This window comes from Vespa mandarinia, chromosome 7, assembly GCF_050613455.1.
Source record: "Vespa mandarinia isolate Hongniang chromosome 7, ASM5061345v1, whole genome shotgun sequence".
Taxonomy (NCBI): Eukaryota; Metazoa; Arthropoda; class Insecta; order Hymenoptera; family Vespidae; genus Vespa; species Vespa mandarinia.
The window spans coordinates 90,001-105,000 of NC_140816.1; the positions used below are offsets into that span (position 1 = coordinate 90,001).

At 25.7% G+C, this 15,000-nt stretch overlaps 1 protein-coding gene across 7 annotated transcripts in view; it reads left to right on the forward strand.

The window, feature by feature from the left end:
- Positions 1–15,000, forward strand: part of mtd (TLD domain-containing protein mustard) — a 196,766-nt gene that overhangs the window by 76,285 nt on the left and 105,481 nt on the right. For 5 of the 7 annotated variants that reach the window (XM_035863735.2, XM_085658381.1, XM_085658382.1 and 2 more), the window contains exon 2: positions 1–24. This exon is cut by the window's left edge and continues 756 nt beyond it. The exons of the other annotated variants lie outside the window; for them this stretch is intronic. In XM_035863735.2, the coding sequence (XP_035719628.2) occupies positions 1–24 (24 nt within the window). The remainder of the gene's footprint in view (positions 25–15,000) is intronic. 7 annotated transcript variants of the gene reach the window in all.

Here is a 15,000-nt window from a genome sequence, read left to right on the forward strand (position 1 = left end):
ATTTGTACCTGATTCAGTTTCCAGGTATTTTTTTTCTTTTAGCTTCTTTTCTTTATCTATTTATCTTTTTTTCTTTCTTTATTTATTTATTTATTTATTTTTTCTTTTCCTCTCTTTTTTCTTTCTTTATTTCGCGTTTGAAACATAAGTAATTTCCTTTTATTAACATTTGGAGGATTGTCCCTGAGTTTATATATATATATATAAACATTGATTTATAGATATATATATCAATACGTTTGAATGTAGATCTATAAAGGTTTATACATACATATATATATATATATATATATTTATATTTATATATGTACTCGTAAAGATATACGTAGGTTCATGTGAGTTTTTATTTATGTGAGCAATTAGTACATGTTTATATATATATATATATATATATATATATATATATATATATATGTGTGTGTGTGTATATATATTTTTTTTTAAATATCGAAATATCTTTCTATAGGTTTCTCATAATTAATATATAAAAATAATTTATTATTATTATTAATGGGAAAAAAAATATAAATTATAATAATTACTAAGACATTGTGAAATCATTTCTAGAGATTTTATTATCGCTTCGTTTTTTCCTTTTTTTTTTTTTTCTTTTTTTTTTGAGTATGCAAGAATTAACTCCTTGCTAGAAATTCAATTGGATTTCTCTTTCTATTCATAATATTTTCTTGTATATATATATATATATCTCCCCGATAAATATTCCTGTGAGATTAGAAATTGAATAGAGAACTCCAGAAAATATTACGTTCGTTAGAAGATCAAACGGGGAATTATAAAATCACTGTAATGTCGAATAAGAAACTTATCCATTCGTTTGATTTGCCGTAAGAGTTAACGGTGTATGAACTTTATGCAATAGGGAATTAAAATAAGATGGTTCTACGATCTTACGAATGTGAAAGATCGATCGTAGCTCGAATACATTGATTTTCGAAAAGTTTCGATATATTGAAAGCATTTGAAGAATTAAATTTGTTGATTCATAATTGAAAAAATTGAGATTAGGTTAATGATAAATCATAATATTCGTAATAGTGTTATTATATTGAAGTTTTGATTTCTTTAGAAAAATAATCAAAATTAAGTTTTTGATTGTTAACTGGTAAAACGTGACTAATGATAAGTTTAACGATAAGTCTTAGATTATCTTTAAAAATCTAATTTTTTCTTATATATAGAAACAATTCGATGTTGAGCCTTTGATTTCTAAGAAAAATCTATGATTAGACTAACAAAAAATATCTTGATATTAATAATAACGTTATTATTATTCATTTTTATCGAAAAATTTTTCGAGATCATATTTTTGATTGCTAACAAAAATCTAAGATAATATTAATATCAATGGGAGTTACATAATGCAAATAATCTTATTATTGAAGCTTCATTTTTCTTTTTTTTTCTTTCGAACGATTTAAAATAATGTTTTTTGATTTATAAACGATAAATCATATAATATTAATAATAATGTTGTTATTAATGTTCTAATATATTTTAAGAACGATTTAAAATTGAGTTTTGAGATTCCTAAAAAAAAAAAAGAAAAAAGAAAAAAAAAAAAGAAAAAAGTTATAAAAAACTGATATTATGTTAAAGAGAAATATTATAATATTAATAATAACGTTATTATAAAAGTTTTGGTTTCTTAAAAACGATATAAAATCGTGTTTTTAATTTTTGAACGATATATCTTTTAATATTAATAATAATTTCATTATTATTCTCATACTTTTCTCCCGACATAAAGAAAAGTTTGTAATTAAATTTTTGATTTCTAATAACAAAACTAATGTTAATTATAAGATCATGCTAAAAAGACTTTTTGAAAAGACTTATGAATATTATTAAACGTAATCCTAATTAATTTTTGTGTTAACAAAACGAATGATAATTTCTAATTAAAAATATCTTTCCTGCTTGACGTCAGAGAATAATTAAAAACAAAAATAAAAAGAGAAAACCCCGAGTTAAAACGTTCTTTCAATTCAATTATGACTAATTCGGTACAAAAGGAAAAAAGAAGAAGCTTATGGTTTTTCCTACGGCTTTCTTCGCTTATCTCTTTTTTCCACTTCTTGCAATAGTTGTCAGCAACGTGAAAGAGTTTTATATTGTCGTGTGAATCATTCGGCTTACATTCTCATACTTTTTCCTTACTATATTAAAACGTCACGTGCCTCATGACATGTAACCTCATCTTTGTGCTTATTCATTTATGCGAATAAGGTTACTACTCCTGTCAAGATTTACATGTTGATAATAATAATAATGGATAACAATAACAGTAATAATAATAATAATAATAATAATAATAATAATAATAATAATAATAACAATAATAATAATAATAATAATAGCAATAGTAATAAAAATAAAACAATAATAATAATAATAGTAGCAACAACAATCTTAATAATAACAATAATAATAACAATAATAATAACAATAATAATAACAATAATAATAATCGTAATAATAATAATAATAATAATAATAATAATAATAATAATAATAATAATAATAATAATAATAATTTTTATAGTCAAATTTTCATTGAGATTATTCTTTTATTTATCTACACACACACACATACATAAGCACGTACAAAATGTGTCTCACTTTTTCTATTGATAAAATCAAATTTCGAAAAAGTCAGTAATCGAACATTTTTGAAAATTATTATATAAAGATATGAAAAAAAAAAAAAGAAAAAGAAATTGTTACTTTAAAATATTTTAATTACATATTTTTTATCTTTTTATCTTCCTCTTCTTCTTTCATTTTTTGGTTTTTTATTTCATTTATATATATATATATATGTATATATATATATATATGCATATGTTATGTATAGATATATATATATGAGTATCTGACCCGATAACTTTTCGAAATTTTTCCATAGATAAAGAAATGCGGTTTCTTTCATTTTTTTTTTTTCTGACATAGTATCTTATTAAAGTACTTATTATTTTCTTTTTTTTTATTTTTGTTTTTTTTTTCTTGGTTAACGGTTAAACCTGTACTTATTTTTTTTTCATTTCTTCTTTTTTTACGCTTGTTCTTGCTTAACGGTTAACATAGTAATGAGCAAAGATGTATGATTCAAGAGTATAGATTTTAATATATGAAATTAATGGCACGTGAGAAAAGTTTTTATTTATTTTTTTTTATTTTGTTATAATAATAATAATAATATAACAATAATAATAATAATAATAATAATAATAATAATAATAATAATAATAATAATAATAATAATAATAATAATAATAATAATAATAATAATAATAATAATAATATTAACAATAATAATAATAATAATAATAATAATAATAATAATAATAATAATAATAATAATAATAATAATAATAATCATAATAATTATAATCATCATCATCATCGTCGTCATCGTCATCATCATCATCGTCATCGTCATCATTATTATCATTATCATCATCATCATTATCATCATTCATCATCATCATCATCATTATTTATCATCACTTAATTTCATACGGTTTTACATATATCATTTCATTTTTCTACGTGATCTATGTATGAAATGTAAGAAAATATTTTACTTTGACCTTTTGCACAATAAGTATTAAGAAAAAAAGGGGAGGGTAATAATACTTTCTTTTTTTTCATTCTTCTTAATCGAAATCAATAATACTATTGAATATATGTGTATAAATTTATACATTTAATTAATGAATTTTAATAGACAATGAATCAATAAAATTAATTAATTAATCATAAGTATCGTGATTTGAATCATTAATTTTCATAACAGATTAATAATATTACTTAATCTATTCTCGAATTTTTATCCTTCTGTATAATTTTTTAAATAATTAGATGAAATGCATGGAAATCAGTGTTTTTAATACTCAATCAATTAATCGATTGAATAATAATTAAATTCGTTGTTTCGAAGACTTTTAATACACAAAAAAAAAAGAAGAAAACAAAATAGAAAAAGACGTTAGAAAAAAAGAAAAAAAAGAAAAAAGGAACAAACCAAAAAAATAGAAAATAAAACAAAACGATTTTGTGAAATCAACGTAGAGGAATTAAAATAAAACTAATACGATCAGATTAAATAATATGTTGAATTGAATGATGATATATATATGATTTGAAGTATTAGTTTTTGTATTATTGTAATTTCATATTCAAACATTTTTTTTTATTTATATATATATATATATATATATATATATATATTTCTTTTCGCTTAACGCGTTATCGTGAAATTTGAAATGAAAGCAAGAGATAGAAATACACGCGCATGAATAGATACGGACATGGACACGGACACAAAGATAAACACACACGAATATATAAATTCGACATTCACTCTAAAGCATTCTAAAGTTTACTTAAAAGCAAGTATATCAGTAATTGTGTTGTGGTTTGTGTGTTGTATCGATTTAAACGGCACGTGTGATGATATCGCTATCTATCGAGATAGATGTTAAGTACAGACTCCATGCAATTCAAATAACGAGAATTCATCAATTTTTGTTTAAGTTTAGTTCTTCGAAAATTAAATTATAATATATATATATATATATATAAAATATATATAATATATATATATATAATATATATAATATATAATATATATATAATATATATATATATATATATATATATATATATATATATATATATATATATAATAGATTCTCCTGAAACGAACACTTCTTTCTTTTTTATTTTATTTATTCGTCTATATCGCTTCTTTTACATTATACTGTTCCTATTTCATGTAACGATTAAATGGAACAAATTTTAATATATATATATATAATAGATTCTCTTGAATTGAACTTTTTTCTTTTTTATTTTATTTATTCGTCTATATCGCTTCTTTTACATTATACTGTTCTTATTTCGTGTAACGATTAAATGGAACAAATTATATATATATATATATATATATATATATATATATATATATCAAAATTTACTATTTACACATATGCATTGTATATTATATTTTTTGTAAATATATATAATACAATATTACAACAATACATTGCACTACGTAAATTACCCGCAAATGTAAATACTAAACTAATGAAAAATTATAATAAATAAATAAATAAATATAAATATAAATATATATATATACACAAGTAAATATTTTTTTTTGAATTTTGAGAAAAAAATTATTCTTAATTGATTATATGATTAATCGATGAAAAAGAAAGGAAAAACTATCGTTTAATTTGATAAACTTCTAGTTATAATTTCTATTAATTTAAATTATAATAAATATTAACGAATTCCTTTTTCATATGTAATATAATTCTTTTTGTTTTAATTAATTTTATTTTATAACCAATTGACACAAAGATCAACTGTGTAAATAATGAACAATTTTTCATTACTATATAATAATGTATCGTTATCGTGTTATCATGAAATTTCAAGTGGAAACGTCGTAATGATTCTTAGGATTCGAATTCGACAAAAAAAGAAGTAGTATGAGAAGAGAAAAAAGGAATAAATAAAGAAAAACAAGAGAAGAAAAAAAAGAGAAAAGAAAAAAAATCATTTCCAATTCGTTGCGTTTTAATATCACGAAACGTCAACAAAGAATCGATTGAGTCGTTAATAATCGCAACACATGGGACATAGGTAAACGATCATCGTTGATTAATTTATCACTGACGTAATGGAATTAAAATTGTATGTATATATATATATATATATATATATATATATATATATATATATATATACATAAAAAAATACCGATATTCTTTCTTTCTCTCTCGCACACACACACACACAGTAACTAGTTGTCTATCTGTCGATTTATTTATCTATCCATCTATCTCGAGTTTTCGATAAACTCGAAATTTATTTGATGAAATTCATAATAACTGAAAATTTAACTGAGCATTAATAATTCAGAACGGTATGTTATTTTATAAAGTATATTAGATATTTCAATTATCTTGATGATTAGATAAACATTAAATGTATTTAGATACGTCCTTGAACCCAAATTCTTTATTTAATCATCTACTTATATATCAGAGATAATAAATGTATAAAGTGTGTAACATCTAACTGATTTTGTACTCTCGTTTAATACGTTTTATGCATTATGTATGTCTGTCAGCCTGTTCATCTCCCCCCTCCCCCCTACTCCCCCCCTCTCTCTCTCTATGTGCGCGCGCACGCACACGTGGGTATATTTATAAAAGAGAGAGAGAGAGAGAGAGAGATAAGGGAATTACGCGTGATAGGGAAGTGTCATAAAAGTTTTGATACGTTGCGTTTTAAAAAATGTCTCGTATTTGCATTGCAAATGGTAATGTCGGTCCTTGAACGCAGGTGTTGCACCTGGGATCAACTGTCTGTGTATTAATCTTATGTAATTGTAATACGTAGTTTTATCGAACAACATAAACACCGACACATGGTGTATGTATTTCTTTTTTTTTTCTTTTTTTTTATCGTTTCAATGCGCTATGGTGAATAATAAATGATCGAAATAAGGCGAGTTGTTAATGATCGTTAATTCTATATAAAGGTATATCATTTTAATGTCGCTTTTATAGACGCACACACACACACACACATAAGTGTATATAATATATATAAACATATATACTTTCGAATTTTCAATTCAAAGTATAATATACGCTTCAAATAATTTTTAAATTATTCTCTCTCTCTTTCTATATATATATATATATATATATATATATATATATATATATATATAAATGTAAAATAATTTTATATACCAAATTTACAAATTTTTCAAATTCTCGTAAAACCGAGCATAAAATATCACGTTATAATCGTTAGACTTAACATCGACAAAGATTAATACCTTTTTATACGTAATTTATTATACTGTAAAATTTTAATTACGATCGGCTAACTCAACGCATTTATCTGTTGCTTTTATTTTTTTGTTGATTTTTCTTTTTATCCTCTTTTCTTCTTCTGTCGTTTCTACGGATTTCCAATTCCGCAATTAATTACATTAATATCCATGAGTTTTCCTAAATAAACTTACGAACATTATAATTCAATTTCTAAGTTGAGACTTCCCTTCGACGTAAAATGATCATCATCGAGGATGAGTTCTTAATCAGTAGGGAAAACACGTGCCAGTTCGTTGATGACGTCAAAAACTTGAACGAAGGAACGTGAGAATTCGTGATAGGCGACGACATGAGCAGATGTACGCGCTGAATAAAACAAACGTGGTTAAGTAAGTCGTGCATCTGCAATATTATTATTTACGACACACATACATACATACATACATACATATATGCATACATATACATAGATGGAAACTGAATCGTTACGAAAAAAATTATGGAATTGACGTCCTATGATTCGTTCGATTTTGATTAATAATTTTTCTCATTTTTTTATTTATTTTTTTTTTAATATAAATTTATCTAAATTATAATAAATATATTTGTACGATTAATTACAATTAATTAGAAATAGAGAGAGAAAGAGAGAGAGAGAGAGAGAGAGAGAGAGAGAGTTTGGTTATTAAATAAATTAAATTTATTTCTTTAAATATCTTTTTGCTTCTTCTCAAATACGTCGGATTAAACGATGATCGTCTGTAGTATAGATCGTAAAGGGACTCTGACATAGGACGTAGCGAGTACATTTAAATATTTCATGAATAAGATATAATTAACGGGAAACGATGATTTAAGGCAGGGGGTAACTTTTTCTTCTTCTTCTTCTTCTTCTTCTTCTTCTTCTTCCTCTTCAACCTTGCGGTCAGCACGGTCCCTATCATCAATCAATCTGTCCACCCTTCAGTCCCCCTCAACACACCCTACTTATGTAAGTTCACTAGACAACATTTCAAACAACTATCCAGAAATAGTCAGCAACAAAAGCCGTATAATTCACGAGCAATATAAATATCGTATACTGTGGTATTGTATCGTACCATCAACAATCACAAGTTGATTATAAATTAATGACCAGTTGAATACCTCGTTTATTATTAGGAATAAGAAAAAAAAAGATATAAATGTGTTTTATATAATGTTAAAAAAAAATATATATATATAATATTAAATATATACAATATTATATGTAATATTATAAAGTAAAATATATATATATATATATATTTCTTTTTTATATTATTTTTATAAAATACATATATTTACATATATACGTATATTTTAATTGTCTAAGTAAATCTTACGGAATAAAACGCCCCATCTATTTATCATAGTAGAAAGCAAAACCTACTTCACGATAAATATATTACATTCATGAAATGATTTTACCAAAATTTATTTTTTATTATAATTGAGATGATCATTTGGGGAAAACATGTACATATGTATACATGATCACGAACTTTGTCGAATTGCAATAAGCGTACGATTGTTCAAACAAAACGATATCTTTAATGATGTGTATATATATATATATACACATATATATATATATATACACACATTTTATATATATATATATAAAAGATCTTATCATTTAAAGTGACCCAGTTTTAGATCGTTTGCGACGTTACAACAAACATTCAAATTTTTTTCTTTTCTTTTCGCGTTTTGAGGACTATTGATCTCGAAGCAATGGTCAGCTACATTCTACGATAAAGTCGACCTCCTAAGTTACATATTTGACCCGCTTTAACGTAAAAGTAGAACGTTTTTACATTTGTCACTTGCGAACTAGTAGAACATTTCAATTTATCACGATAAGAAACACGTATCGAATATTTGTTCTCTTGAAAAGTAATGCGTTTGACATTAATCACGATAAAATGAACGTTTCGTGGTTCTTCAGAAATAATAGTAATATATTTTGATAACCGCTGCAAAAATAAGAATATGTCATTTATTTATATTTTACGTTACAGTTAATTACCGTTCGGTTCATTTGTCTCTTACGAAGATTAAAATATTTGCAAAGATAAAAAACTATTTTTACTAACCAAAGTTAAAAACCACGTAATTCTATTTTTCCATCATTATAAATAAAAATATTTTACTTTTTAATAATGAATGGACGATGAAAGAATGTGACAATTATTATCGCAAATAAAAGTTAAAGAGTAAAAATGCCTCGATGAATATTTGTCGAAAATATTCGAATAATTATGATTAAGAAGATCTGAAAATATCTGATAGGTTCTTATTTGTTCTTTTTAGATAATACTAACAATCGAGAAAAAAACTATACGAACATAATCTTCCCTGCTCATTTACGGTAACGCACAGTCGACAACGTTAACGGTACGTCATTAACCGCTCGTCTGCATCGACTCGTAAAGTGCACACGTGCGATAGATATTTCAATATAAAGCAATACAATGGCGAAATTGATAATGAACTTTTAATCGTATAAATTACTAAATATCGCGAAATTTAGAACGTCATGAGAGAATATTATCGCGATAAAAGTAAAAACTGAAATAGCCTGTACAAATATTCGTCATTAATATACAAAAAAAATTTGTATGAAAAAGCTCTAAATATTTGGAAAATTAATTCTTCTTCCTTAGATGATGATAAAAAGAACGGGACGTGTATTCAATGCGTACGATCTTCTCTATTCGTTTACGTTAACGCACTGTTAACGCAACGTTAACGGTATGTCATTAATCGTTCGTTTGCATCGACCCGTAAAGTGCACACGTACGATGGATATTTCAACATAAAGCAACATAATAGCGAAATTGATAATGAACTTTTAATCGTTAATAAATTAATAAATATCACGAAATTTAGGACATTTACGAGAGAATATTATTGCGATAAAAATAAAAAATTGAAATAGTCTGTATAGATATTTTTCGAAAATATTTGAATAATTTTGATTTAAAAAAAAAAAAAAAAAAAAAAAAAAAAAAAAAAAAAAAAAAAGAGAGAACGTTAACAATTGTCAATGATGCGTACCTGTGGGAGGGACAATGCATGAAAGAGAATAAGGAAGGTGTACCGCTTGGTACCAGATCGAGAGACGATCGATAATTGCTATAGTGACTCCGCGACGAAGAATTCAACATGCGGAAATTGCCTCGTTACACTTTTTGCTTACTATAAATGGCTTTCGTCTTTTTTTTTCTTTTTTTTTCTTTTTTTTTTTTCTTTTTTCTTCCTTTTTTTTTTTCTTTTTCCTAGTAACCTCACCTCGTAAATATCTACATTGGTGGGCGTATAAAAGAATATAAGTCAAATCTTTTGTTAAAAAACAGAATAATTATATTTAATATATTCTACCATTGTTGTCTATCTTTGCTTATGGTATTTATAATAGATTTTTTGCAAGTCCAATGAAAGGAAACGATAATATCGTTATTCAACTTTCACATTCAAAATTCAACATCTGATCTTACGTTGCACTTTAATAATTATAATTTATAACCGCGTTTCTCTGGATTTCTTTTATTTATTTATTTTTTATTTATTCGTATTAATTAATTGTAAATATTTTGTAAAATAAATGTTTAGTATATGCATGTATATATAATTTGATCATTATAAATAATTAAACTTCGCTTGTATTGGGTACCAATATTTTATTATAATTTATTGATCATTGATTTAAAATATCGATTAAATGACTTTTTCTTTTTTTTTTTTTATATTACCGAACAAATAAATGACACTCGCAAATATATTTTATTTGCAAATAGATTTATCTGCGTTTATCTGCGAACCTTATATTTTAATCAATACTCGTTCGCCAGTCTATCAAAATTTTATAATAATTTCTTTTTACCGTTGAATTTATTTCAATTATTGATAGAAATAGATTTCCTTTTTTTCCTTTTTTCTTTGTTTTTTCTTTTTTTTTTTTTGTACGAAGGAAAATAAATTAAATCCAATATTTCTCTTCTTTTCTTTTTATTTTCTTTTAAATTAATAACTCGCGGACTTTGAAAACAATAGAAATTTATAAAAATAAAAATAAGAGAAAAGCTGAAAGTTCACATCGAGTGATATTCACGATCTCGTTTATCCCATTTATGTTTCTAAATCTAATTGTTTCGTAAAGGTCAATCGTCGAAGCGTGCGAAAAAAAAAAGAAAAGAAAATGAAAACAAATGTCGTGATTAAACTCGAATACTAGTCATAAAATGGATAACAATGGATAAAAGGAAAGTGTAAATTGCGATGAAAGAACCGGTCGGTCGTTTTATGAAAGAGAAGAACTAATTTAATAAGCGGTAGAGAGAGAGAGAAAGAGAGAGAGAGAGAGAGAGAGAAAGAGAGAGAGAGAGAGAGAGAGAGAAAGAGAGAGAGAGAGAGAGAGAGAGAGAAAGAGAGAGAGAGAGAGAGAGAAAGAAAGAGAGCGCAAGAAAGAAAAAGAAAGAAATACAAATAAAACTAGAGAAAGAAATAGGATAGAAACTTTTCCCATTAGAGAGATCTCGATAGAGATTGGAAAAGTGACAAGAAAAGATAGAAAATTAGCACTATCGATAGAACGAACGAGATGTTTAAATTTATATACCTCCTACATATATATATACATACGTATATACATACGTACACGCATACACGATCTTGCATAGTGCATTCCGGCATTACAAAGTGTCTAGCTATTTTCTTTTCTATTGCTTCATTCGCTATAAATATAAATAAAATAAATAAAAAAAAAAAAAGAAAAAGAAAAAGGAACTTTATTAGTTCGCCGAACTAAAATCTTATAAACAAACATTAGATAATTAAAATCTTACAATTTTACTTATACGAATTTAACCATTGACTAATTAATAAATAATTAATATCGTTAAAAAGTGTCTTACAATTTTATTTCTTATTCCTTCATTCTCTGTAAATATATATATATATATATATATATATATATATATATATATATATATGAAGGGAAAAAGAAACGCTTTTAATATTTCGCCAAATTAAAATCTTATGAAAAAACATTTAATATAATTAAAATCTTATGATAATAAATCGTACGACTTCAATTGAATGAAAATAATCATTGATTAATCGATAATTAATGAATATCGTTACAAAATGTCTAACAATTTTCTTTCTTATTACTTCATACCCTCTAAATATAAATAAACAGAAAAAGAAACGCTTTTAATAGTTCGCCGAACTAAAATCTTACGAACAAACATTGGTTAATTAAAGTCGTACAATTTCGATGGAATGAATTTAACCATCGATTAATTAACAATTAATTAATATCGTTACAAAGTGTCTAATAATTTTCTTTCTCATCACTTCATCTAATAGCTTCATAATAAATATAAATAAAAATATTGCCATTTATTGGATTAGTAATTTTTAAATCTGTTTAATCAGTAGTTTTAATAAATGATCAGTTTGTATAAGGACAATTATCAATATGTAATATAAATGGTATTTGTTATACCGATTAATTTAATTAGTTAAATTGTCAGTATTTTAATTGAAATAATTTGTAAATATTATAATTTCTCACTATATTATAAATAAATGGTACATTATTTATAATATAATCAGATAAAATTTAGACAATTAATAGTTACTATCTAACACTTATGTCACATAATTGATATTTCATTACAAATGTCTAAATTCTATTACAAAATATTTACCATTATTATAATTAATAAAAATATTGATCAAATAAATAGAAACAAAATAAAAAAGGGAGATACATTTAAAAGTTCGCCGGAAAAAATTAAAATTTTGTAAATATATATATATATATATATTTATAAAAAGAAAAAAAACATTAGATAATTCAAATAATCTTAGATAATAAATCGTGTACGATTTCAATTGAATCGGTATATAAAATCATTGCTTTTATAATTACAAATAATTAATAAATATCGATTTGAATAATAAACAACGAAGGGGGTTGGAAAAGGCGAGGAAAAAAGCAAAACAATAAAAGAAAAAAAAATTCATACAATATATATTGACGACTAAAAAGATATATATGATTATAGTAAGAATATAAATAACGTGGACGGTTCGTGCGCTTGCGTACGTACACGCACATGCACACGCATAATACTATGATTAAATATATAGCATTATCATAAATTTTTAGAAAGAAGACGACATCGAGCATACGATAAGAATATTAAAAAGAAAGAGAGAGACAGACAGACAGACAGGCAGGCAGACAGACAGACAGACAGACAGAGATAAGTTAAACTAAGAAATACGTGATCAAGACGCGCGCATGCGCGAGTAAGACGAAAGCGGATCCCATCGTCGTTATGCTCTGATTATTTTCCTTCTCTTTCTTTCTATATCTCTCTTATATATATATATATATATATATATATATATTCGGATATCCCAATTATTATACGGACGATTAATCAAAAAACAAGGATCCATGTGGATCAATTGTATCTCTATCGTTTTCTCATTATTTTTCTTTTCTATTCTTTTATATTTCTCTGTATTTCGATTAAACGAACATGCATGGATCAATATGGATCTAACGTATCTCTCTCTCTCTCTCTCTCTCTCTCTCTCTCTCTCTCTCTCTCTCTCGCTCTCTCTCTCTCTCTCTCTCTCTCTCTCTCTCTCCTTTCTCATTATCTTTCTCTTTCCCTTTATCTTTATCTTGTTTTCTGCCTTTCGATTAATCGAAAACGCGTGGATCAATCATCTCTCTCTCTCTCTCTCTCTCTCTCTCTCTTTTTTCTCATTATCTTTCTTTTTATTTTTCTCCTTCTATCTTGTGTTTCGATTAATCGAAAACGTGAATCTATATGGATCCTCTGTCTCTCTCCTCTCTCACTTTATCTCTCTCCCGCTTCATTTTCCTTTTTATCTATCTATCTTTTTCTTTCTCACAGTTTTTTTTGTCTGTCTATCTTTCTCTTTCGCACTGACTTTCTTATATCAGTCTATCATACTCTTTTTCACTGTCCTTTCTACCTGCCTTTCCATCTGTCTTTCTTTCTCTATCTCATTGTCTTTCTATCAATCTATCCTTCTCTTTCTTACTATCTATCTATCTATCTACTACCTGCTTTTCTACTTGTCTTTATTTCTCTTTCTCACTGTCTTTCTATTGATCTTTCTTTCTCTTTCTCACTGTCTTTCTATTGATCTTTCTTTCTCTTTCTCACTGTCTTTCTATTGATCTTTCTTTCTCTTTCGTACTGTCTTTCTATTGATCTTTCTTTCTCTTTCTCACTGTCTTTCTATCAGTTTTTCTTTCTCTTTCTATCGTTTTATCTGCCTCTCTCTTTCTTTCTTTTTCTCTGTCTGTCTTTCTATCTGTCTCTCTTCCTCATTATTTTTCTATCTATCTCTCTTCCTCGCTGTTTGATGATCTCTATTCGTCTTTCTTTCTCTTTCTCATTATCTATCTATCAGTCTTTCTTTCTATTGCTCAATGTCTTATTTTCCGTCTATCTCTTTCTCACTACTTTTCCTCTGTTCATCTTTCTCTTACCTCTCCTACTTTTCTATTCATCTCATTTTCTCACTGTCTTTCTATCAGTCTTTCTTTCTCTTTCTCTCTCACTATCTGTCTATATGTTCATCTCTCTCTTTCTCCACTGTCTTTCTATCAACATTTCTTTCTCTTTCTCATTGTCTATACATCTGTCTCTCTCTCTCTCTCTCTCACTTTCTAACTGTTTTTCTATCTCTTTCTCTCTTTCTCTTTTACTTTCTAAACTGTCTTTCTATCCATCTCTCTCTCTCCCCCCTCCCTCTCTCCTTCTCTCTCTCTCTCAAAATGCATTTCCTTCTGTCTTCCTTTCTCATTGTTATTTCTCTCTATCCTTTTCCCTTCTACTTTTTTTTCTCTTTATCATCTCTTTTTCACTCTCCTCCTTTCTCTTTCTTTCTGTCATCCCTGTCACACTGTTTTCTTTTTCCATCTCACTTCTTCGTCTTTTATATTTCTCATTGTTTTTTTTTCTTTCTTTTTTTTTCTTTTCTACCACTCGTCCTCCTCCCTTCTTCTCTTTCTCCTTACATCTCTTTCTTCTCCGTT